General features: G+C 44.4%; 1 protein-coding gene across 1 annotated transcript in view; it reads left to right on the top strand.

Moving 5' to 3' along the window:
- The first annotated feature begins 8,850 nt into the window (after positions 1 to 8,850).
- RNF7 (ring finger protein 7) overlaps positions 8,851 to 23,963 on the top strand; it is a 45,090-nt gene continuing 29,977 nt past the window's right edge. Inside the window, exon 1 of the mRNA XM_069213937.1 lies at positions 8,851 to 9,256. Within this exon, the coding sequence (XP_069070038.1) occupies positions 9,079 to 9,256 (178 nt within the window). The 5' untranslated portion in view covers positions 8,851 to 9,078. The remainder of the gene's footprint in view (positions 9,257 to 23,963) is intronic.

Below are 23,963 nucleotides of genomic sequence, written 5' to 3'. Positions count from 1 at the left end.
TCACTGCCTGCCTCCTTGCCCGTAGGCCTCTTCCATTAAATTTGTTTTTCAATAAGGCTTTTCTTTCTGGTACAAGATGATCGCATGAGCAGAGAACATGCTGGAGATCTTCTGTGCCCTCACCGCATAAGCGGCAGGTAGTGTCTGTCACGTTTCTTAGCCAGGTGGCTGCATTTAGAGTGCATGGTAGAAACCCTATCCGACACTTTAAAAAATGCAACTTTATATGCCTTGAGAAACCGAGGCCTATGTATGTCTGTGGTACCAGAGAGGTGTAGGTCTACAGTAGTCCACGCGTGAGAGCTCAATGAGCTCTTTTTGAGAAGGCTGCTTTGTCCTCCAGCAGGGATTGGAGCCTGATTGATTTCCCAGCTTCTTTTTTGAAGGCGCTGTGCGGGCTGAGGTCCTCCAGAGGCCGGTGAGCCCCGTCACCCTGAGTGAGCCATCCAAATAGACCCTGAGCGGGGAGGTGTTCTTGCGTTCGAGCTCCTGCCACAGATGGAGGTTGAGGGAGTCCGAAGTGGTGCCTTGGGCTTTATTCCAGAAGTTGATATATGCACTACAACTTGACAATGATTGATCCAGTAGGCCGAACTCCAGTCTCAGCTGGGCGGGGGAGGTAAATTTAGGAAGACTGAAGATCATCCGGTGTACTTTACTTACTCTATGATTTAAGATTTCTGAATCCCTGCCTCTTTGTACTTCACTTCTGTATGTTACTGTGGGCAAGAGTGTGGCTTTTACCACTTGTAGGAGGTGGGTATATGAGGGACCGTTCAAGTGTACTTTTAGCCTTTTTAAAGATTGTGCTATCGCTAGGCCTTTTATCACTATACACCCTCTTTGATGGACAAAGTTCCCTGATTTGTCAATGGTGACACTGAGGTTCTGTTTGAAAAAGCTGTGTATTACCCCAGTACCACGCGCTTGGGGTGCCTTGGTTCTGATTGATATTGTGTGTGTTTTTTCGAAGTTCGCAGTCACGTTGTTGGCAACCGAGTAGTGTTGAATGGCATTTATCAGCCTCTGGAGCCCTATTTTCGTGTGGCTACTCAGCATGAGGTCCTTTGCATACATAAGGCACTGTAGCCTCAGGTCTCCAATTTTTAGGGCACGCAAGTTTGTATGAGAGAGTGAGCCTGCCAGGTCTGCTAAGGATAAATTAAAAAGTGTGGGTGCCAGAACACAGCCCTGTTTTAGACCTTTGGTACTTGGAATTTTCCTTGAGAGATGAGTGCCTGTTCCAAGTTTTATTTGGACCTATGTATCAGTGTGAAAAGCTATTATCACATGTAAAAGCAGATGTGGAAGTCCCCAGTTTGATAACTTCTTCCACAGCAAGTTCCTTTCCACATGATCAACTGTGGCCTTAAAGTCGACAAAACATAGGTGAAGCTGCAGTTTCTGTGTCTTAGCTTTGTCAATTAAAAGACCAATGGCCATTATGTTTGTTATGGTGCCAGTTTGTTTAGAGAAGCCTGTTTGGGTCTTGGGAATTATTCCTTTTTCAACAGTCCATGCAGACAGGTGCTCCATCAGCAAACCTGCAAAATACTTTTCTTCGTTATCTATTAGGGCAATCAGGCGATAGCTGTTTGGGAGCGACCTGTCCCCGCTTTTAAAGATAGGAGAGAATATGGACCCCTTCCAGGACTGTGGAATGATGCCCGTCTGGCTTATTTCCAGGTAGAGAGGTTCAAGGATCTTTCACCAGAAGGGGCTGTTGTGCTTAAAAATTACAGAGGGAAGACTGTTGGGGCCCAGGGCACCTTCTCTCCTGCCCTTTGCTATCTGGTCCTCTACAGTGACAGAATCAGTGAATACTGAGAATGGAGTCTCCTCTGGAGACTTCTGAGGAAGGTGAGATTCTGCAGAGTTTCTTTGTGTGGATGAGCTGTGTGGTGCCTGGATTGAAGGCTGGCAGGTGAAGTGGATTCCAAGATGTTGAACCCAGACAGCTTCTGGTATGTATGATGTTATACCGCCGTGTGAAGGGCGTGTAAGGTTACATATTGTGTGCCAGAAGCGTGCGCTGTTGTTACTCATTGCGTATGAGTGGAGCTTGGCCCATAAGATTTCGCTTCGATTCCTGTTGATTGCCAATTTCTGCTTTTTTAATGACTGTTTGTGGTGCCTTAGTGTTTCGTGCAGGTCTGGGTCCCCAGGCCAGCCGTGGAGATGCCTTATGGTGGAGATGATTTTCCTTTTTGCATCCTGTAGTGCAGTTCTGTGGGCCTGTGGCAAGTGAGTTGTTGCTGATTGTGCTGAGGGTCGTCTGATGGTGATTGATTCTGCAAAATTGATGTTTAGCCTGGTAGTTAGTTGTTCCCACTTCAGCACCTCACTGCTGTTGTTCACTTCTAGGTCAACTGCCAGATCCATTGCTGCTTTGGATACGAGAGCCACAGTTGCTTGCCCGCATTTAACCTGCATTTAATTGGTAGTGTAGGATACTTGCTTTTTTCCATTTTGGAGATCTTCAGGTTAATGGTTAGTTTCTGCGAGCAGTGGTTACTTTCACTCCTGTATCCTAGGTGATAGGTGGCTACTTGATCAAATAGTGGCAAACTGACGAACGTGTAGTCGATAGTTGTAGAGGCTGTGGTAGAAAAATATGTTGCCGCTGGTGGTGAGCCCTCCTGAAATCTGCCATTCAGGGCTCTTCTGTAGTTGTTCTAAGCCTTTGAGCAGTGTCCTGCTTGTCAAAGTGGGTCTCCCTTGTTTGTTGGCCCCCTGTGTTGGGAGGCCCCAGGCACTGGAGTGCGCAATTGCAGCTTTGTCTGTGGAGGCCCCAAGTAGATGCAGACTGAAGTCGCCTGAATCAATAATGTCTGCTCTTTCACCTATATCTCCACTGCTTATATAGGTCTCAAGTTGTTCCACTATTTTGGTGGCATCGTCAGATTTAAGTTTCGGCTGAAGGTAAGTGTTTACAAGAACTTTTTCTGCTGTGGACACGTCCAAGGATGTGGTGATCGTTACAATGTTAGTAAAAGAGAGGGTGGAGACCATAGGGGTGGCTCTGACAGACAGTGCTAGAGAAACGTAGTTGTCCAGGCCATCCTGGGTGTGACCGTACTTTGCCTTTCTGGTTATTGGTGTAAAGAAGCATGTATACTTTTCTAAATGAAATGGTTCATCCAGCCAAGTTTCCTGCATTAGTATTATGTTAAAGGTGCTGATGTATTGAATAAAATCGTGACCTCAGACTTTGGAAAGTAGGCCGTTCACATTCCAAGAACACAGAGGGGGGCTTCCGTTAGTGGTGTAATGCCCAGCCTTTTGTCTGGAGTTTGTCACCAGGACAAGTTGCAGTTATCTTGAGATCCACCTTAAGTCCTTGTAGAGTTGAAGATTGTCTGTTGATGTGTAAACCGTGTGGCTCCTGGACTCGCGCGTAGTGATGGTGGAAGCACTTGAAGATGGTGGTGAGCAACTCCAGGGGCTCTTGAGTATAGAGCGTGTTTCACTAATCTGTTCTGGTTTAGGTCCTGATGATAGTAGAGGAGTCGGGTAGCCAACCTCACAGTGGATGGTGATACTGATGCCCCAGCGTTCAAAAGTTGCTCTTTCAGCTAGGATTGTTTGGACAATTGATCTTGTCTTCCATGTGGCCTTGATTGCTTCAAGGGCAGGAGTGGTGGTTGGGTGGATAAATTCTACTGCCAGGAGATCAGTGGTGCTCAGGCTGCTTGTAGAAGGAATATGCGATAGAAGCTGGCGAATGTTTCCTCTATTCAGGATGTCGCCGGTGCCCTTAGAATTGTAATATGGGTGAAAAATAAGTATGTTAGTCTTTGTAGCCTCTGGTAGAGGTTCAAGTTTCTGCAGTGACTGACTCCAGGAGTTGATCACTGATTGTGCATTTTGTGAAGGGGTAGCTGGTAGGCTGGTCACTCTCTGATCTTTCCTGTGGTCCGGTGGGTGAGAGTTTGTTGAAAGCGCGATTGAAGGGTTTGAGGAGGTCGAACATGTAGGTTGTCTATGATTTCCGTATATTGGATTTGTAGCAATTTGCAAGATTTGTGCCCACCCCCTCTCCTGGCGAGGAGGGATCATTTGTGGCCGAGATCCCCCAATCAATGGCCATATTTGAAGATGGATACTCTGCTTTCACCATTAAGCTAGGTGTCTGGGAAGATGTGGCTTTGTTGGGGGACACATTTACTGATGTTCCCAGTTTGGGGTCTGTTGCCGGTTTGGATACCCAAGTGCTGATCTTTCCGTTCCCTACCAGTTCCTTCTTACGTCATTTCCTCCTTTGAGCACGTCTTTGTTGGCATTAGCTTTCACAGTGGGGTTGCCATCCTTGGAGCTGCCAGGTGATTGCCTGTTCCCAGGAGGTTGGGTGGTGGTTGTTGTTAGAACCGAGGAGGGGAGGGCTGCTGTTGTAGATAATGTCTGGTTAGGCCCGTATTTCAGTTCCTTGCTCCTTGTTCCTAGTTCGTGCGTTGTGCTCTCGGACGGGTCCAGGTTGATTTTTGCAGAGTCGTGAGTGGTAAGGTCGGTTTCAATGATGGAGCGTGTAAGGTGACTAGGATCTCCAGCTTTTAGAGACACAAAAAGGTGGGTGTACGAGGTGTGGGTGTAGCGGTCACAGACAGAATGGAAACATATCGGAAGATCAGTATGTTTAGGTAATTTTATTCTATATTTTCCTTAAGAGTTTCTTTTTAATGCTGTTTGTTATATCAAGTCCCAACAGCGCTTGTATTTAAGGTCTATTCTGTTCTTCTTCCCAGGTGTCCTCTCATGTAAAAGCCTCTGGAGTCTCCGCCCAGGTGAAGGATCGGTGATGTTGGACGGCCAGCATAGGAAGGGGGAAAGAGAAAAGGAAAGGTAAGTCTCTGACTTAGGGACCTTGGGTATGGTTAAAAAGGGCAGAGGACGGTGAGGTGGGAGGGATCTTGGGGTACACACCAGTCCTAAGTATTCTCTATCCTCCAAGGTTGTGCTCTCAGAGTACTTCCATACACGATCAAGGATAGTCCCAGTATCCCCCCAAAAAAAGAAAATAGAGAAATAAAGATATCCTAACAATGTACTGAGAGGGGCTGTTAATTTGACAGTCCACCTCAGGGTGGCATGCAGTGTGTTAGGGGGGCCGCAACTTTCCTTCTTTAATGCCACTACTTTAAACCAGTGTGGGGAAAGAAGAGAGAAGAAAAGGGGAAAAAAAATAGAAGAAACGGAACGAACACTCCTGTAGATACAGGCAGACAGGTTCCTCTACTGTTAGTCCTCTACCCCTCGTGAAGTCATCCCCTTTGAACCCTTCCCTCCTCCCAGAACCCTCCTCCCCTCCCAAAAGTGTCCGATAGCCGGTATGCAGGCAAGAACGTACCTGCCTTAGCCACCGCCCTCCAGGGACGTGGCGGTCAGTGTGCCTCCCGGGGCTTCTGTAGCCCGCGCTGTCAGATATCCCTGGTTCGCGTTGTGCAGTCTCATCTCCGTGTGTCCTCGTCCTGCTCCTCGTCTTCTCTTCCCGACGCAGGGTGCGTCGGTAGTCTGTCTTTTATGTTGAAGGAAACCCAGACTTCTGGGTTTCCAGCGGCTTCCTCTTCTTGGGTGACGGCTGCAGTGCCCCCGTGGCACCCTTCCCTTGAGTCATCGCGGCGTTGCATAGCCGGGTCAGGAACCACCCGGCTACACATCCCTTCCCTAGCAAGGGACTGTTGGAGTTCCGAGGACATGGGGTATCGAGATAGGTAATCCGCTGTGCATTGTTGGTCGCCTGGGATGTGTTGTACCTGAAAAGAAAAGGGTTGGAGTTCCATGAACCAACGGATAATGCGGGGCATGGTGTTCTTGTGACGGGACATTCAAGTAAGGGGAGCATGGTCGGTATACAAAGTAAAGGAGTGCCCTAGAAGATAGTATTGAAGGTTTTCAATAGGCCGTTTGATGGCTAAGCATTCCCTCTCAATAATAGGATACCGCTGTTTTCGGGGTAGGGGCTTCCGACTAATAAACACGATGGGGTGACTGTTGTCTGATTCATCCTTCTGAAAGAGTACAGCCCCCATACCCATATCAGAAGCGTCAGTCTGGAGGTGGAATGGCTTTGTGAAGTCCGGGCAGCATAGCACCGGTTCAGTGGTGAGACATCGTTTTAGGGTATGGTAACTATGTAGCTGAGCTGGGGTTCAGGTTGATATCTTTACTGGCTGTCCCTTCCTCAACAGATCAGTCAGCGGGGCAGCTAGGGTGGAATAATTGGGTATAAATCTCCTATAGTACCCTACTAGTCCGAGAAAGGAGCGGAGTTCCCTTTTGGTGGATGGGACAGGTACTTGTAGGATAGCTTCTCTTTTATTCCTTTCAGGTTTAATTTGTCCCTTTCCTATGTAGTAACCGAGATATGCTATGTCATTGCAGGCAAGGTGGCATTTGGAAGGGTTGGCAGTGAGGCCGGCATCATATAGTAAGTGGAATACTTTGTCGAGGTGTGTGAGGTGATCCTCCCAGGATTCGCTGTAGACCACTATGTCATCTAAATATGCACCAGCATATTCATAGTGAGGTCTCAAAAGCTGGTCCATAAATCTCTGGAAGGTGGCGGGTTCCCATGCAGTCCAAATGGGAGTACAGTGAAATGATACAGGCCCGCAGGTGTGGAGAAGGCTGTTTTCTCTCGATCTTCAGAGGCCAATGGTATCTGCCAATATCCCTTGGTCAAGTCCAGAGTGGACAAGTAACGGGCTTTACCTAATCTTTCTAACAGTTTGTCTACCCGAGGGATGGGGTAGGTATCGAAATGAGATATCGCGTTTAACTGTCTAAAATCAATACAAAACCGAACTGACCCAATCCCACTCTGTGATGAGGCTGGGACTGCTGCCATCCCTCATTGGCGAGGGAAGGCAGCAGTCCCAACCCTCCTGGGACCTGGAGGCTGAAGGTAAGTGTGTGTATGTGTGTTATGTTTTAAATTGAATGTCTGGTGCGCAAGCGCATGTTTGAGTGTTATGAGTGTTGTTAATGGATGTGCGTGCGTGTGTGAAAGAATGAATGTGTGTGATCTTGTAAAATGAATGTTTGGTGCATGTGTGCATGTTTGAATGGTATGAATGTTGTTAATGGATGTGCGTGCGTGAAAGAATGAGTGTGTGATGTTTTAAAATGAATGTTTGGTGCGTGCGTGCATGTTTGAATGGTATGAGTGTTGTTAATGGATGTGCGTGCGTGCGTGCGTGCGTGTCTGTGTGTGAAAGAATGAGTGTGTGTATGTGTGTGTGTGTGCCCCTCCCGCCTAAAGCTGCCGGCCGCCACTGCACCAATCATCAGTCATTGGAAAGGCAATATATTATTTTGCGCTTGACTACTGTCAAACTCCCCATGTTAACCACTGGCTGCTCCCAGAACCAGGAGAGCGTAAGATGTCTTGTCATGGATACCATACCTCTTCACCCTGGCAGGATGCTGCCCGCTCAGATGGGCAGCAAGTGCTTAGGAATCAGCAGAGGAAGAACAATGAAGCCAACCAGCAGAGGTGAGCCAAGACTGCATATCTACAATCAGGTAACTGGATAATGGTGTGCGATCGTCACCCTGGCAACATGTTTTGACTTCTATTTGAGCACACACCGTGACAAGTAGTACTGCGGCAGGGCGCAATAGTGACTATTCGTCGAGATGGAGAAGAAGTCACCAGAAATGCGTCATTTGTGTCATTCTTTAAGAAGTTCGGGGGCAGAGCCTCTGAAGTGCCTAATGGGGAGGAGTGCCACGTTAGGTCACCAACCCCAGCTGTAGTGACCGGACAGAGGTGATAGCCCGGTTTCTGAGGCATTATTGATAGATCTGAATAATGCTGTGGCTGGGGGAGCATCAAGTCCACAGAAGGAACGTATGGGCCCTATGGTCAGTGAAGGGTCCCCAGGGATTCCGCCTCATGGGGATCCTCCTCCCTGTAATGTACGAGCACACCCTGCCCTTCTATCTTGTACCATGACTTTGGATTTGTAACTGGGGACCGGAGTAATAACATTCTGATTTGTGGACAGTTAACTTGTTTGTGTGGTTTGAACACGCTTATGTTTGAACGCGCGCTAATGTTTAACACCCATCGAGGCATACCACTAAGCATAAATGCTAACAGTCCCGATTCAGATGGGAGACTCCTGATTTTTTATAGACAAAAATAGCTATAATTTTGGTTTCTTCTTCCCGAAATTGTCTCCACGTCAGTACAGGCCAGAGGGGAAAATATACCCCCTCCGCCCACCTGATTTTTGTAAAATCTCGCTCTTTCGCTCTGCAAATGTTGGTATGTATGCACTAAGAGGGAGCAGGATTGCACTACCCCACGAAATGATGGGGATGGGTCAAACGAGGTGACTTAGACAAAGTTGCTAAAAGGATCAGAGCTTCATTGTATATGTCTCAGATAGTGACCAGACAACTGGTGTGTCTGTATCGTTATTGCCTCCTTCAGTGCCACACACCATAACACAGGCATCTTACATTTCCTACGTCCTAGGCATGCGTGGGTAGCTCATCCAGTTACGGGTGCCACTTGGCTAGTTTCTACCGGCATTCTAATACCCCGACCAGTACAAAATCACCTAAAGCCGATATTATTCCCCATATCATTACATACGTCACACACAAAAATCTAAGGATAATGTCATTAAAACGTACTCTAGGGCTGCTTTAATGAGCCCTGACAGATAAATAAACAAAATTAGAAAAGTTATGTTACGCACGAATACGGATTATTTTATATTGATTTATTTAAGTGTATTGTCCAGGCATTTGCAGAGTCTTAAACCATGAGGAATCGGTCGGTATTTTTCATTCTGAAAAGTGGCAATACTAAATCCAGTCCAGTTTGTTCAGTCTGTTTTTGGCTTGTTGTTCTATACTGAAGAACCCAGCCTGGTAGTATCCAGAGTCTTCAGTCCCCGCTCCACCCGCGCACGGTGCTGCTGTGCGGGGTGGGTCTGGTTTGCTCTGTCAGGGCACCTCTGTTGCCGCGCAGCTGCTTGGGCTCGGCCGGTGAGCCGTAGCTCCCCCTGGCGGGAGCCGCCCGCGGCGCAGCCTCCCCAAGTCCCTCCTCCGCTGCCTCCCGCCGCCATGGCAGACATGGATGACGGAGACGAGCCGGGCCCTCCTCCCTCCCACGCCGCGTCCTTCAGCTCCAGAGCCGGCGCCACCGACAAGATGTTCTCGCTGAAGAAGTGGAACGCGGTGGCCATGTGGAGCTGGGACGTGGAGTGCGACACCTGCGCCATCTGCCGGGTGCAGGTCATGGGTAAGAGGCGCGCTACTGGAGGCCGGTGCTTCGCCGAGGCCTGCATGCTTGGGGAGTCGTTTTTTCCATATTTTTAAACACGCGACCACTGATCTTCCCTCTTGTGAGGTTGAATAGGGCTGGTTGTTTTGTGAGAAAACCTATAGAGCCCCGTCATCTCCAATGGGAGCCTTTGATGCGGAGGTAAAGAAGAGACGCCCCCTCCGCCGCAGTGCTTCCCTGCCCCCTCTAAACAGAGGGCAGTATTTGTCCAGAGAGGCGATTGACAACTTTCCCGAAAACACATGTTTATCAATGTTTGAAAACGTCTCCACAACATGCTGACCGCCCTTCCCTAGTCTAGAGCTTTTCAGGAACAGATGCGCATAGGCCTCTCACTGGATACTCTACCCCTCACTTTACCCCAACAGAAGCATGCATGGATAGGCTGCTACATTGAACAGACCGGTTTTACAACCTGTACATATCCAGCGGGAGCAGTGGTAAAGATTAAAGAGTTGGATACTTTTCCTAAGGTTCCTCCCCTCGAATGGGTGGTGCAAGTTGTTTGTCCCTCCCCAACACGAACCACATAAATAGAGAAGTTACATGGAGTCTGACTGTACTCTCTCCTCCCCCCGCCCATCCACCCTGTCAGGTTCGACCAGCACCCCCCCCCCCCCACCACCATTTAAAAAAAAAAAAAAAAAAAAACTACTGCAGATCATTTCGTTGTCAGACTTATACATATGCTTCTCCCTTGAGGGTGGGGGTAAAATGCTCAATATAAGATGTCCACCTCCTATGCCTCAACAATTATCAATCAAAGAAGCGTGTCCATGGGAATATAAAACACAGCAAAGGTAGCGTAGAATAGTTTTGGAGCGCCCAGTGCTCATGTTTTCTCTAAATTATGATGGAGGCCACCTGACTGCCGAAAGCTCCGGGCCATAACAGACGCATAATAAACCCTCTACAGATGCAAATTACCTTGCGGACATTTTGTAACGTGGGCGCCTATGATTTTTATTGTGCAACACAGGCGACGTAGATGTGGTCTGCGCTTGCATTGAGATCTTTCTGTAAAAGGGACCCGAGTGGGTATCGCCATCTTTGGGTTATTATTGGTTACCCGTAAAATAATAATTACAGCAAATTACCCTTATTGGTGCCCTTCATATTGCTAGACCGCATTTTTTAATTCTAACTCCTAATCCGTACCTAACCGTGCACAATCACCGATTTTTACTGTGCACAAGAAGCTTTCAGTGAGACCGAAAATGTTGTAATAGATTATTGTGATCGTAGCAAATTGTACTTTTTTTCATCAGCCTTATTTTTAACCACTGCATGCCGATAAGTCTAGTATTAATGTTTCGTGCGTGCTGAAATGCATTTTAGACCACAATATTACTTTTATTGGCTTAACAGTATCTGCAAGGGTTCTTGCACACATTGTGCAGATTGTAGGAATGTTTTTTTTTCATACGTAGTGATAACCTTATTACGATGCGGTTGGGATTGACTAGAGCACGTTAGGGAATAAACTATTCTTGAGATTTCTTTATTACTATACAGTTATACGTACTAATAAAAATATCGGGGACGAGGAAAAACATAGCCTTTAATTGCAGTCGCTGCTCCTCTTTTATTTTCCAATCTTGGTAATCTCTGAGGATTTTTATTGTTTTTCTTCAGGTCACCCTACAAATCGGGCAGTGTCTAGGCGCTTGTTCTTTTTGTGTGAATTTAGGTCTTTTGACACTAACTGAATTGAGAGCATTAGAGGCACCTGAAACCATTGTTGACCGGCTGCTGCATCCCACTGTTTCAGTTCTTCGTCGTTTTGGCCTTTAGAACTGTAAATCAATCGAAAGTTAAAAAAATAAAAAGCATACTTGACAGTGCTATAAAGAGAGCAGATGAGCTTAACTTTACCCCACACACACTATTATTAGGATTATAAATAAAAACACCCCAGCGCAAATAACGTTTTTGCTGGGCCCAGGGTTCATTTTCACACCCAGTTGTGTAAATGTGGGGAGTAAAGTATGCAAATGTTAAGTTGTTGCTTTGGGTACTTTCTTACCCATTTTTCATAGGTTTGTGCTCACTGTTACCACCTTCTGAAGGTTGTTGGTAATGTAAATTTTCTTAGTATTCTGTGACGGAAAGTCTTAATTTTATTAAAGACACGAAGGCGAGTATTATGCTTCTCAGACTTGCTTTATTTCAGTGAGCAGCAGTCAAGGAACAACTACAATTCCCAGGAGGAAAAGGGAAACAGAGCCAATGGGAAGTAAAAACTTATCGGAATATGAACTAATGGGAACAGGGGACCTGATATAAACACTATATTTGACTGCGACCAGCCCTCTTTCTTGGTGCGAGAAGCCTAGTCTGTGTGAGAGAACAGAGGAAAAATAGCAAAAACAATAGAAACTGCCAATAAGAGAGAACAAAGATCTTGAAAAAAGTCCATCCAGTACTGGAAGCGCAGGGAGATCCAAGGCGCAGGAAGAGGATGAAGTTGACACCGAGGAAGATGGTAGGACGAGGATGATGTTGCTGAGGACATTGCATGACGTTCAGGTTGAATTCTGTGATTGATTAGACGATACTGTGGGGAGGGAATAATAGTCGAGAAAAAACAAATGTTAAAGAGACACTGAGGAGGGATAATACTTGCCTCCGTGTCTTTAATAAAATTAAGACTTTCCGTCATAGAATACTAGGAAAATCTACATTTTATGGCAAGACCGGAGGCTCCTATTATGCTTGTTTAAAGCATGTTAATAATGACAGAAGTTGCTATATGAACTGCTTTACAATAGAACGTTCTAAAAACATTGTCATTAGACCAATCAGCCGATCTTAGAATGTCCTCTAGTCTAGAACCCACCCAAAAAGCTTTAAAAGCGCTAGCTCCTCTGGAAGAGGTGAGCGCCAAAAACTGAGGTGTCGATACCCGCTAAGGATGTGACCCAACAAACTCATCTAGCTAGGGTAGCTGAGGAAACTGGCCTGTGAGGTTTGCGAAAAGAAATAAAGAGCTGGGAACATGAGGACGTTCTGAGATTGGCTGTGCGATCTTCATATACCTTAAGGCATTGACCTACACATCATTTAGGTTGGTTAGGGAAATAAGGGTAAAACACTGAACAGAGATTGGTTTTGGTGCGTCTCTTGATGGAAAAAAGAACACCTGTAGGGGAGAATTGACAAGAGGAAATCTCTAAAGCTCTCACATCTGATACACGTTTGATAGAAACCAGACAGAGTAACATAGTAAGTTTAGCAGAAAGCATTTTTAAGGGTAGGTCAGAATTATCCTGCCAGGAAAGAAACAGGTTTAAAACAACATTAACATCCCAAAGTTTCGAATACTTGGGTAAAGGAGGGAAATAAAACTTTACTCCCTTGAGTAGATGACAGAGTAGAGGATGTTCTCCGATAGGTTTTCCGTTGCTGTAGGTATGCTGTAAAGAAATAGCTGATCTATACAAATTGATTGTTCCGTAAGATTTACCTGGGCTGGATTGGGCAGCTAGGAAATTAATTATGTAAATTATATAGGCTGAAAAGGGATCGAGGTCCCTTCCCACACGCCAGCTTGTCCAAAGAGACCAGGCGGAACAGTAGGCTTTCCTGGTGGTTGGGCCCAGGCTTAATTAATGAAGTCCAAAGCTTCTGCCGAAATTGGAATGGAAGATTGGGAAGACCCGATACCTTCTAGGCCGAAAGTGTGAGAGTGTTGCTGAGAATAAGGGGATGTGGATAACCTAGGGAAATCCGTAGAAGGGACGGAAAGATCGGTAGAAGGACCGGAAAGTCTGTTGTGAGCTCGGGGAGGGAACCAGACTTGAGCTTGCCAAAGGGGGGCAACAATTATTAGCATTGCTTTCTTGCGCATATCTTGAGTGAGTACTCTGGTAATCATTATGAACGGAGGAAACGCGTAATTGAGAGAAGAAGACCAATCCTGGAGAAAAGCATCGGAGGTTAGAGCTGAAGGATCCGGACGCCAGCTGAAGAACAGTGGAAATTGTGTGTTGAGATGAGAGGCAAAAAGATCTATCTTGAAGGGGCCCCATTTGTGTAGAAGAGATTGGAAAACCGAGGGATGGAGTTTCCAGTCGCAGGAATCTTTGAGGAAGCGAGAATGCCAATCCGCAATCTCGTTGAGGGAACCTGGTATTCTGCAGAGAGTGAGATTTCGTTGTGGAGACAATATTCCCAAAGACTTTTTGCCAGATCTGCTAGAGGTTTTGACCTGGTGCCCCCTAAATGGTTTATGTAGCGGACAGCCGAGACATTGTCCATACGGAGGAGGATGGTACATTGAACCCTGATTTTTGCGATGCTTTTGATTGCAAAGGAGCCCACAAGCATCTCTAAATTATTGATATGCAATTTGGACTCCTCTAAAGACCAGGAAACTCCAGTCGAGATTGAGCCACAGCGGGCGCCCCAGCCCGCCAGGCTTGCATCTGATTCTAACACAAGATCTGGGGCTGATGCAAAGATAGTTTTGCCGTTCCAGGCATCTAAATGGTCTATCCACCATTGAAACTCTGATCGGGACTCCTGGTCCAGATAAATTGTCTCCGGGTATGAAATTCCTTTTCTGAGATGATGAATTTTTAGTCTTTGAAGAGCCCAGTAATGGAGGGGACCGGAAAATATGGCCTGAATTAAAGAAGTGAGAAGGCCTACGATTCTGGCTAGGGATCTGAGAGAACTTTGGGAACTGTGTAGTACTTTCAGAATTTCAGATTTTATGGATTTTACTTTTTGCTAAGGATGATGCCGCGTAGCGGAAGAGGAGTCGATTATGAACCCCAGGAACTCTATTTTCTGGGAAGGTGTTGTGATGGATTTTTCCTTGTTGATGAGGAAACCTAAATGAGAGAGAAGGGAGCATGTGGTCTGGAGATGGGATTGAAGGGAAAGGTGGTTCTGGTGCATTAGAAGGATGTCATCGAGGTAGATTAGTAATCTGACGCCCAAGGATCTGAGATGGGCTGTCACTGGTTTCATTATTTCGTGAAGCACCAGGGTGCTGATGAAAGGGACGAAAATTGGTAGGTTTGGTCCTGCCACTGAAATTGGAGATATTTTCTGTGATCCACGTGGATCGGGACGGATAGGTACCCATCCTGAAGGTCTAGACGAACCATATAAATCGCAAGGAAGGAGAATATCTCTTAGGTGGACGATAGTTTCCATCTTGAAATGTCTGTATACGACGAAGCGATTGAAATCTCTGAGATTGATAACCGGTCTTAATTTCCTGTTCTTTTTCTGGACTAAAAAGAGAGTGCTTAGAAAGCCTGAAGGATCCCGGACGGGAAACTTGTATGGCTTGTTTGGAAAGAAGTGACTGAATCTCTTCCGAGATGAGAGAGTTCATTTCTGAAGAAAAACGAAGAGGCGGGGGCGAAATGTTTGTTGAGGGGTTGAGTAAAGTTCTATTGAGTAACCTTGAATTGTGTTGTGAACCCATGGATCGGTTGTGATAGTGTGCCATTTCGCTGCAAACAAGCGAAGACGACCTCCTACAGGAGGAAGGCCAGAATTGTGGCTTACCGTTTTGGTAGTTATGTCTGGAACCACGTTGGCCGTGGTAGCCTCTGCCATGCTGGGGGTAGAACTGAGGTTTGTAGGATTGTGTCTCGTAGGTGGAGTTGAAGGAGCCTCTGGATCCTTGATATCGAAAGGAACGGCCGGTAAAGTGGCTCCTGCCTGTACCGGCCTTTGCAAAAACCTGTTGGTTAAAGACTTTCTTGATGGATTGTTGTGTCTTATCTATGGAGGCAAAGGTAGAGACAAATTTTCCCAAGTCTTTGATGAACGACTCGCCAAAAAGGAGTCCGTCTGCTTTAATGCCTGTGTCAATAGACGCAAGGTTAGCCAGTTTTAGATCTAGTTTTAGTAACAGGCCTTTCCTCCTCTTATGCATAATAGCAGCGTTTGCGTTGCCTAAAAGGCAAAAGGCTCTCTGTATCCATAATGAAAGTTCAGAAGGGTCAATATCAGCGTTGTCCATCTTTGCAGTTTCTGCCATGTCAAAAATACGGGCCAACGGCCCCACCAAGTCCAAGAGTTTGTCCTGGCAGTTTGACTAGGTCTTGTCGACTCCCTTACGGGGATCTTTGCCAAACTTAGAAAAGAAAGTAAGGAGGAGTTGGTCAATAGAGGGAGTGGATGCAATATTAGAACAAAGGGATGGTCTGGGGCATTCAAATCTCAATTTGGCTCTAGTGGGCTTATCCAAAGGTAGTCTCAGCCGGGAAGCTATGTTATCCCCCTATGTGGGAGGAGGGAAGCCAATCAGTAGAATTTGGATGTGGAGGAGGGTCAAACATGGGATTACCGTCAGAATCTAGGATTAATTTGGCTGCGAAAGGATTGGAATGGTCAAATTCTGTTTTTTTTAAGGGGAGGAGAGGACTGAGAGAGGGAGCCCCAAATATCTGGATCGTCGTCCATGTCACCCATATCCTCATCAGTGTCGGAAATGTGGGATATTACGATTTTCTTTGGCGCACTGGAAATATGTTTGGTTTTGGCAGTACATTTTTAATGGGAGGTCTTTAATTTCCCCTCCTTTTAAAGGAGGCCTGGGAGGAGACTCGTCCTCAATCTGGGGTGAAGAGACTTCACTAGTCAGTATAGCGCCATCAGGGGTGATGTCAAATTGGGCTTTTTGGGCAGTCAAATCCTTAATTTTACGTTTTCTGCTTTTCCCCGCAGAATGGGCCAGTAAGGAGTTTGAAACCATAGTTTTAGCAGAAGACTCAAGGTTTCTTGTCAGTTTGCCCATAAAAACTGAAATGGCCTTTGCTACTGCCTCATTAATAAGATTTCCAAAATCTTGGCCACATATGTCATCCTGATTGCTGGAGTGTTCAGGGAAGTTATCATTATTCATTTTAACTGAGGAAAAAACTGTGTGGTAAGGAAAGGGTTAAGAAAAAATTGTTGTGCTGAAGAGAGAGGTAATACACTCCCAACGGGGAGTTACTGAGGCAGAGAAAACGATGTCCGGGAATGTGGCAGAGTAAGACCGGCAAGAGAGGTTGCAGGCGAAGGAGCAGAATGAGCGTCTCCGCAACCGTTATTAATGCTGCGAGTTGACAAAAGAACTTGCGCAACTGTGAGGAGCCGGAAACGTCTATTAAAGAAAAAAGAAGGTGAGGGAACACTGCAAGCGCTCGCTCGCTGTGAGGAGAGGCGCCGGTTGTCGGGAACGAAGCGGGCGGCAAATGGAAAAAACAGGCACATTTGGCGGCAAATAAACAGTAAAGAAATTACAGAATGTAACACAATTGAATCAAACAGTCATTAAAACGATTTGAAATAAACAGTATAAGAAGGTGAACACTTATCCTTGACTGCGAGCAGCAAGAAAGAGGGCAGGTCGCAGTCAAGTATAGTATTTATATTAGGTCTCCTGTTCCCATTGGTTCAAATTCCGTTTTTACTTCCCATTGGCTCTGTTTCCCTTTGCCTCATGGGAATTGTAGTTCTTCCTTGACTGCTGCTCACTGAAATAAATCAAGTCTTAAAAGCATAATAGGAGCCTCCAGTCTTGCCATAAAATTGAGAATGCAAAACAAGAGCAAGCACAATTTGCTTTCCTCTAATGTACGAACATGCCATAATGAACTCAAATACCACTTGTGCCAGTTTTAACACTGGTGCTCAGACCTCAATAACACTGTATATTTATTGGAAAAGTAATCTTCCACCTCTATTTAGAGGCACTATGCAGGAAGGATACATTATAAAGACAGAGCTAATTATAAGCTGCTAACTATGGTTCGTCCTGCACCAACACCACACCCACTCCCGCCTTGCAGGCCTGTTTCACCTTCTAATCATACCCAGACCCCAGTGCACCCACTGACGTTTCAGATGCTGGGGGCCAGTGTGCAGTGTGAATGCTGCTAGCAGGTCATAGCCACCACACAAATGCAAGAGTATAAAAACTTGAATGGCAGTTTGAAAGTTGCCTTCTTAGAGGAATACTTTCACTGACTTTAGTTTAGCTGAGTTATACTCAGTGGCCTAGCTTTTCTTTGCAATATGTTTCTTGCAAGTGGTTTGAGTCCAGGGTGTATCTGAGTTACTTGGCATAGGGTAAAAGTTGGGGTTTGAATCAGTATAGGTTCATGTTGCTGAGCCAGGGTTGGACTAGTTGATTGGTGTTTTTAGCAGATAGCAGAGTTCTGTCTTGTGGGTCTGAGCTCCAAGTTAGTGCTGGAACATCCATGTCTGGATGAGAGGTGCAGGCAGTGTTTGAGACATAGGCTGTTGAATTTTGATGCTGTTATCGCTGAGTAGAGTCCAAGGGGATCCATATAGAGGGTGACGATGTCTATAGTCAACATGGAAGTGTGAGAGACTCCACAAGTGAGAGGGATCTTCTGGGACCTGTAGATATACTCATGTTAACCAACTACTGTTGGTTGGATAAGTAGAAAGAGAACCAATAAATTATATTGTGAGTGAATCTTATTCATGTGTCAGGGTGTAGATGAGGATAGGATGGTTGATGGTGTTAAAGTGGGTGTTGATAGGTGCAGGCCAAGAGGCAAGGGGGCCCCTTCATCTGTGTTCAGAGGGTATAATCTGATTTGTAATGCAGCTCTGTCTATGCTGCTGCATGATCTGAAGCCCGATTGGTAGTCATGTAGAACATGGTTGTTATTAATGTAGTGTTAGAGTTGACATAGACTGATTATTTTGTAGATGAATGGTAGATGGGTAAATGGGCCAGTAGTTGACAAAGTCCTTGGTGTCTGTTGCGGGTTTCGTCAGTAGACAGCAGACCTGGCCTCTCTTGAAAGCTTCTGGGGAGATACCTTGAATAACAGGCATTGATGATGGCAAGTAGGGGCAAAGAGAGCTTCTCCAGAGAGGTGTTTGATGGTAGATGAGTGTAAATCATTTTCATAGCAGGTATCTTTGAGGGTGTTAAAGATGTCAGTGAGGCCTGCAAGAGATGGGTTAGAAAGAAGAATGTGCCATGTATCAGATTATTGATGCAATTTATTCCTTAGATTGCTAATACTTAATGAGTAATTCACAAGTGAAGATATGGCAAAGCGATAGTACTTTATTTTTGCAATTTACAAATCTCTGACACTACTGCTAATGACTTCCTTACAGCTGCATTTCAACAAGGACATGATGAAGATAGACCATTCAGGCCCAAATGTGCTAAACGGTCACGGGACGCTGTGCAGCTCCCAAAGTTGCTGCACTGAGTTGCATGACAGGGAGAAAGCAGGAAAGCACCATATCTACAGCACTCTCCTCTCTTCCTAGCGCTGGCTCGCAATCTGACAACTGAGCCCCACACACCCGTGGTGCAAAGTGTCTGTGTAAGTATTGCATATATTTTGTACAGGAAGGGTGCCCCTCTAGAACAAAATCCTATGCTTACTGACCCTTTAAAACTTTTCCCACTTTGGATGTGTACTGTGCAGTACAGCACACATGCAAAGTGGGAAACGCTAGGAGAAATAATAGCATTTTTCCTTTTTAACACTTGCTTTCAAGTGGCATTAATTTTTGGCGCAAAACCCTGTCTTGTCCACTATTGTTATTAGGTAGGGTTTTTCGTCAGAAACCATGGGTGGTTGTACAGGAACACCTATATACCACCCATGGATCGTCCCCTTGATGCAGAGTAATGCAAAGCAGCACTTTACACCGGTTTGTGTAACATTTTCTTAGAAGCCAACCTAAATATAAATTTACATTGTTTTTTAAAACCTGAAAATGGTTTTGCCGCGGGTCTAACCTTCGTAAATCTGTCCCTCTGTGTTTTGCAACAGAAGAGGCTAACCTGTATGTGATCTGCCCTTAACTAGAAATAAATTACTATCAACACCTACTGCAACCGTTGCACCTTCCAGTATTATGCCATTGCCACCCCTAGACCTTTGTGTTCCACTGGTGAACAGTTTCACCCCTGTCTTGGCTAAATCCTTGTCTAAGGCGAAATTAACTGGTGGAATTCCCATTTGAAGTAACATACGCAGTAGCCAGTGCTTCACAATGCTCCATTTGATAGGTGATCTTATTTATCTGTAAACCAGTGCAGTCTTTTAACAATGACAGTGGCCTCAGCATGTGGCCCTCCTCACTACCCAGTATCAGAAAGAAATTACTTTTCAAGGGTTGAGTGTTTATGGAAACCACATCCTGACACACTGGAAAAACCAATAAGCATGGTAAGCCTGCAGTACTTTTTAAAATGTATATTAGATTATGTTTGCAAGCATTAGAAGTAATGAAAATGTATAAATGGCATTGTCTAGCTCTGCCATTAAGTAAACAAAACAGTCCAATCACAAAATAGCTGAAATAAAAGCAGTACTGGCATTGAAGTGGACTAATCTTTAGACAAATGCACACAAGCAAAATGCCAGCAATCACAGTGAAAAGAGCCAGTGACTGAAGTGAGCTGGCCCATTACCCTATGCTATATGCTGTGGTGAGTGGAAGCAAAAAGTGTATAACACTTTAACAGACCACTGGATACAGAATGGTGGCCAAAGACGGATGGATATATTCACTGAAATAAAACAAAGGCTAAACTGAATTTGCAGTTAGGTTTGGTGATTATGTTAAAAAACAGAAATGAACTGGAAAAAAACACAGTTAAATGCAGCTATGGTTACAAAACAACACATAAGAGCCACTGAAATTTGCCAGTTGTAGGTCAGTGAACTGACTATATACTGCACTACTATCATGCACTGGTTATGTCCTCACATATTAGATCACGCATCCCATTAAATTACATCACTGTTGACATCCTTCAATGATTGTGACAGTGGCTTGTTGCTTTGGTAATAATTCAGCTAGCTACACCAGTGTCCAAACGTTTATAAGCAATAAAGTAATAACAGACTTAACCTTTGGCAACATGCAGTACACATTCTATATTTGTGAACACTCCCACATTTGGTAGGTTTCACCCTCTTTTCTACTAGTATCCACCCACCTAACAAATAAAATCACTCTTTAACTTTTAAGTATGCTATCTAGCACTTTTGATATTTCACATGTTCAGCACACTATTAGTGTTTTCACATTTGTGCTGATTCATCAAGGGCTGCCACATTTACATAGGGTTTTCGTAGATGGTCATTTGCTAATAACTGTCATACCGTTTCAGAACTCGCCATGAAATATGTAAAACCTTTTAGCATGTTTGTTTTTGTCTTGGCTTGTCAAGTTTTATGCAGGTTGATCTAAGGGGCGCAAGTTTAAAATGGAGTAACAAAATATTTCACGTTAGCCTCTTGGAGGCCTTATGGCAGATTTACTTGAAATTTGGCAGGCCCCTATCATGTTTACCCTGCTCTTGATATATGGAGTTTCATGCAAACTGTTAAAGAGGAGTTTGTTAAATAGGGGGTAAAAAAGTTTGTTGGCATTGGTTAATGTATTAGCATGACATTTGTAGGTTGTTAGCAAGTTCAGTTAAGTACAAGAATCTCAAGATTCAGAAGATCCGACAAGGGTGGCAATCATAGCTTTTGTAAAGTGCTCTACTCACCTGTGAGGGTCTACCAGTGGCAAAGTAAAGCAGTGTCAAGAATTCTTTTATTTGTTAATCTTTCATGTGGTATCGTGGACCAGTGTGAAATTTGACAGAACCTTTGCATGTTTAGCATACCCTTAGTATATGGAGTTTCATGCAAATCCATCAACAGGGGACAGAATTCCCTGGAGATGGGTAAAAAAGGTTTCATTTGCTATACTGTTAAAGACTGCCAACCCCCACTTGTCTTGGCTTGATAAACGTGTACCTTGTTTTTAGTCTTCAAATGGGCCACAGGAGCAAAATGCTTTTTTTGTCCAATAGGAGCTTTTATTTTTTCATATAGATCTATGGACAGTCTGCAAACCTGGTTTCAAGGACTGTCCACACACATACTAATGGTCCGGATACCTCTCACCCTTTAACCCTTTCAAGCATACTGACACATTACTGTAACACTAATATCTTGAAAGCTACTGGATCAATTTACTGCAGACCAGGGCACAGCACTTCTTAAAGTAAAGTTTTAGTTTTATTCCAACTTTGCTATAGTTCCATTCAGGGTTTCTTTCTGTAGAGAACACAGATTCTTACTGGAGTTAAAGGAAAAAAATGGTGCTTATTTTGCCCACACCTTTAAGTGTACCCCTCCTTGAAAGGTTTGCAAGAACCTCAAAATATAAATATGCTGTCTGGTATGTGTTGTCCAGAGCAGTAAAACTAAGCCAGAGGTATTAGTAAGAAGGTGAGTTTCAGAGCACACCCATTTTACACCCCCCTGCCCCACCCCTCCAGATTGGCGTGAAACGTGGTATTCCTGCACTAGGCTTAAAAGGCTAAGAGCCTGCCATATTTCATGCATATTCTTTACTGAGCACCAGAGTTATTACCTTATTAGATCATTTTTATCCCCCTCCCCATCTAGTATTGCCCTACCACTTGATGGATCTGCACGAAACTTGCAAGTGCCACAAAATATTTAACATACTAAATATCTGCTGAATTTCATGTGGATTTGTGAAATTATGCTATAGGTTTTAGCAAGTGAACACATTTTTGCCTCCCCACTTTTAAAGTGCCCCTGTTTGATGAATCTACATAAATGTCTAAAACTACAAAGAAGAAGCTAAACTTGCCAAACATCTGCCAAATTTTGTACAAATTCATCAAACAGTGCTAAACATGACAGTCAAATTTAGCTGCAGATCTTACACTCCCGGCAGTTGGATGAGAAAACTGCTTGACCTGGCACTGGTGTTGGGCTCTCCCAATCCTATTAGGGAGTGAATGGTACAGGTTACACACTTTTACAAAATCAAACTGTTCTCTTGCCAAAGACACAGCTGATGCTCCAAGTACTGTGATAATAAACATTGTTCTTAATTGTCATTAGCAGTCCTACTCCGGAGACCTTACATATCTTCAATTTAGACATGTAAGCTCGTGAGAGATTTCCAAATTCTTCCATCTCTCTAAGAGGACAAAAAGTAAGAGCTTACTACGTGCTTCTGAGAAAGTATACCTGTGATAACCCAGAAGTAAAGTCACAAATATTCAAATTGTAATTTAAGTGTATTTTTTTTTTTTTTAAGCAGACCCAGTTGGGGAATGTCATCAATTGCAATTTCCTTGTAGTCAGAGTCTCAAGCCACACCACATGGTTGTAACCCAGGGAGGCACAAAAGTTATTGGTGTTACTTGCTGACCTGTGTAGGAAGATTTGGATCCAGCAGTTTTGAATATACAGATTTCTATGTGATGGGGTATGGGCTTGTTTGCATATGTTTTCTCCATGCTTCAGTGTCATTGGCAAACTAATGGAAGTGAAAGATTCTCCTCAGAGGGTGTATCCACAGAAGCTAGGATGTGTAGTGTTAACAATTTCCATTATAGGTTCAGGATATTGGTTGTATCATTTGACATTTGTTTTAACTGTTTTTGTCCAGTCTGTAAGAAGGTTCAACGTATTTTCAGTGAACCATGTCAACCTCTATTTGGGGAACGTGAGCCAGGTTGAAGTTTAATAGTGGATTTTTGTTGGTTTTTAATGCATCCTTCTTCAAAAATGTGGCCTTGTGCAGTACAATGCTGCTTCAGTGGCATTATGCGTCGGGGGATATTGGTGGTACATCACAGAGGCACAGACTTGAAAGTATATCTACTTTTCTGAGTTATGTATTGGATTGTAATTGCATTTATAAAGTGCTTTCTAGTTGTAGTGAGTTGAAACACTTTTTGACAAGTAGCTTGCTACCCTAGAATGCCTGCCAGGTGTTATTGGTTAGTAAAATGTGTTTTGTTACTTTTCAGTTGAGATCTGTCTCGTTCATTATTCATTTGGTCTGAATTTACAGGGTTTAATCATATGTTCTGGACATACGTCCTTCATGCATTTAACTACAGTTCTTTTGTAATTGAGATCGGTTGGTTTGGGATTTTCCTTAGTTTAGGTGTTGGAGGTTAAGGAGTTGAGTGGGTTTTCAGTTCTACGCTTTGGATTAGGAGTCTTTGCTAGAAAAGTTGGAAAGTAATTCATGCAAAGGGTATGAGAGATGTTGAAATGGTTTATGTGGAATTAGGTAATTGGTTATGTTTAATGAACAGGGGGTTACCGCACCAGGTTGGCAGATGACATGCAGGAAGGATTGTAGGGACCGAAAATGTACCTGAATGTGGTGGCGGTGGGATGGAAGAAGTTTCAAGAGGGAAATCAATTTCAGTATCGTGCAAGTGGATGGATTTTAAAAATTGTCTAGAAACCTCTGGTATGGTTCTCTTCAAAGTGAATGCTATGTTAGGTGGGAACACTTGAGATCCTCGTTTATGGTGTTGATGTTCTCTCCTTGGGGGACTTCGTGCTGGAGGGTGTTGTTGATAGAGCAGCTACGACTGATTGGAGAAACCCTTCATAAGGGAGAATCCAGTCAAGAAACTACACAAAGATCATTTTGGAACGTGGAACAGAAATTAGATCTGAAAACTATGCTTCAAATAGCTGGTTTTTGACCTTAGCCAAAAGTGCCCCAATGTTAAATTCATCTAGTACTGCTTTTCATATAGTGTAATGGGAGATTGTAACTGAATAGCCACTTTTTTAGGTCGAGCGTAACAGAAACACCTCTTGTATACTTTTCTTGTGGGCTTAAAGCTATCCCCCTGCTT

The sequence above is a fragment of the Pleurodeles waltl genome, chromosome 11, assembly GCF_031143425.1.
Source record: "Pleurodeles waltl isolate 20211129_DDA chromosome 11, aPleWal1.hap1.20221129, whole genome shotgun sequence".
Lineage (NCBI taxonomy): Eukaryota > Metazoa > Chordata > Amphibia > Caudata > Salamandridae > Pleurodeles > Pleurodeles waltl.
The sequence above is the reverse complement of the archived record's forward strand: the minus strand, read 5'-3'. Positions and strand labels throughout refer to the sequence as shown.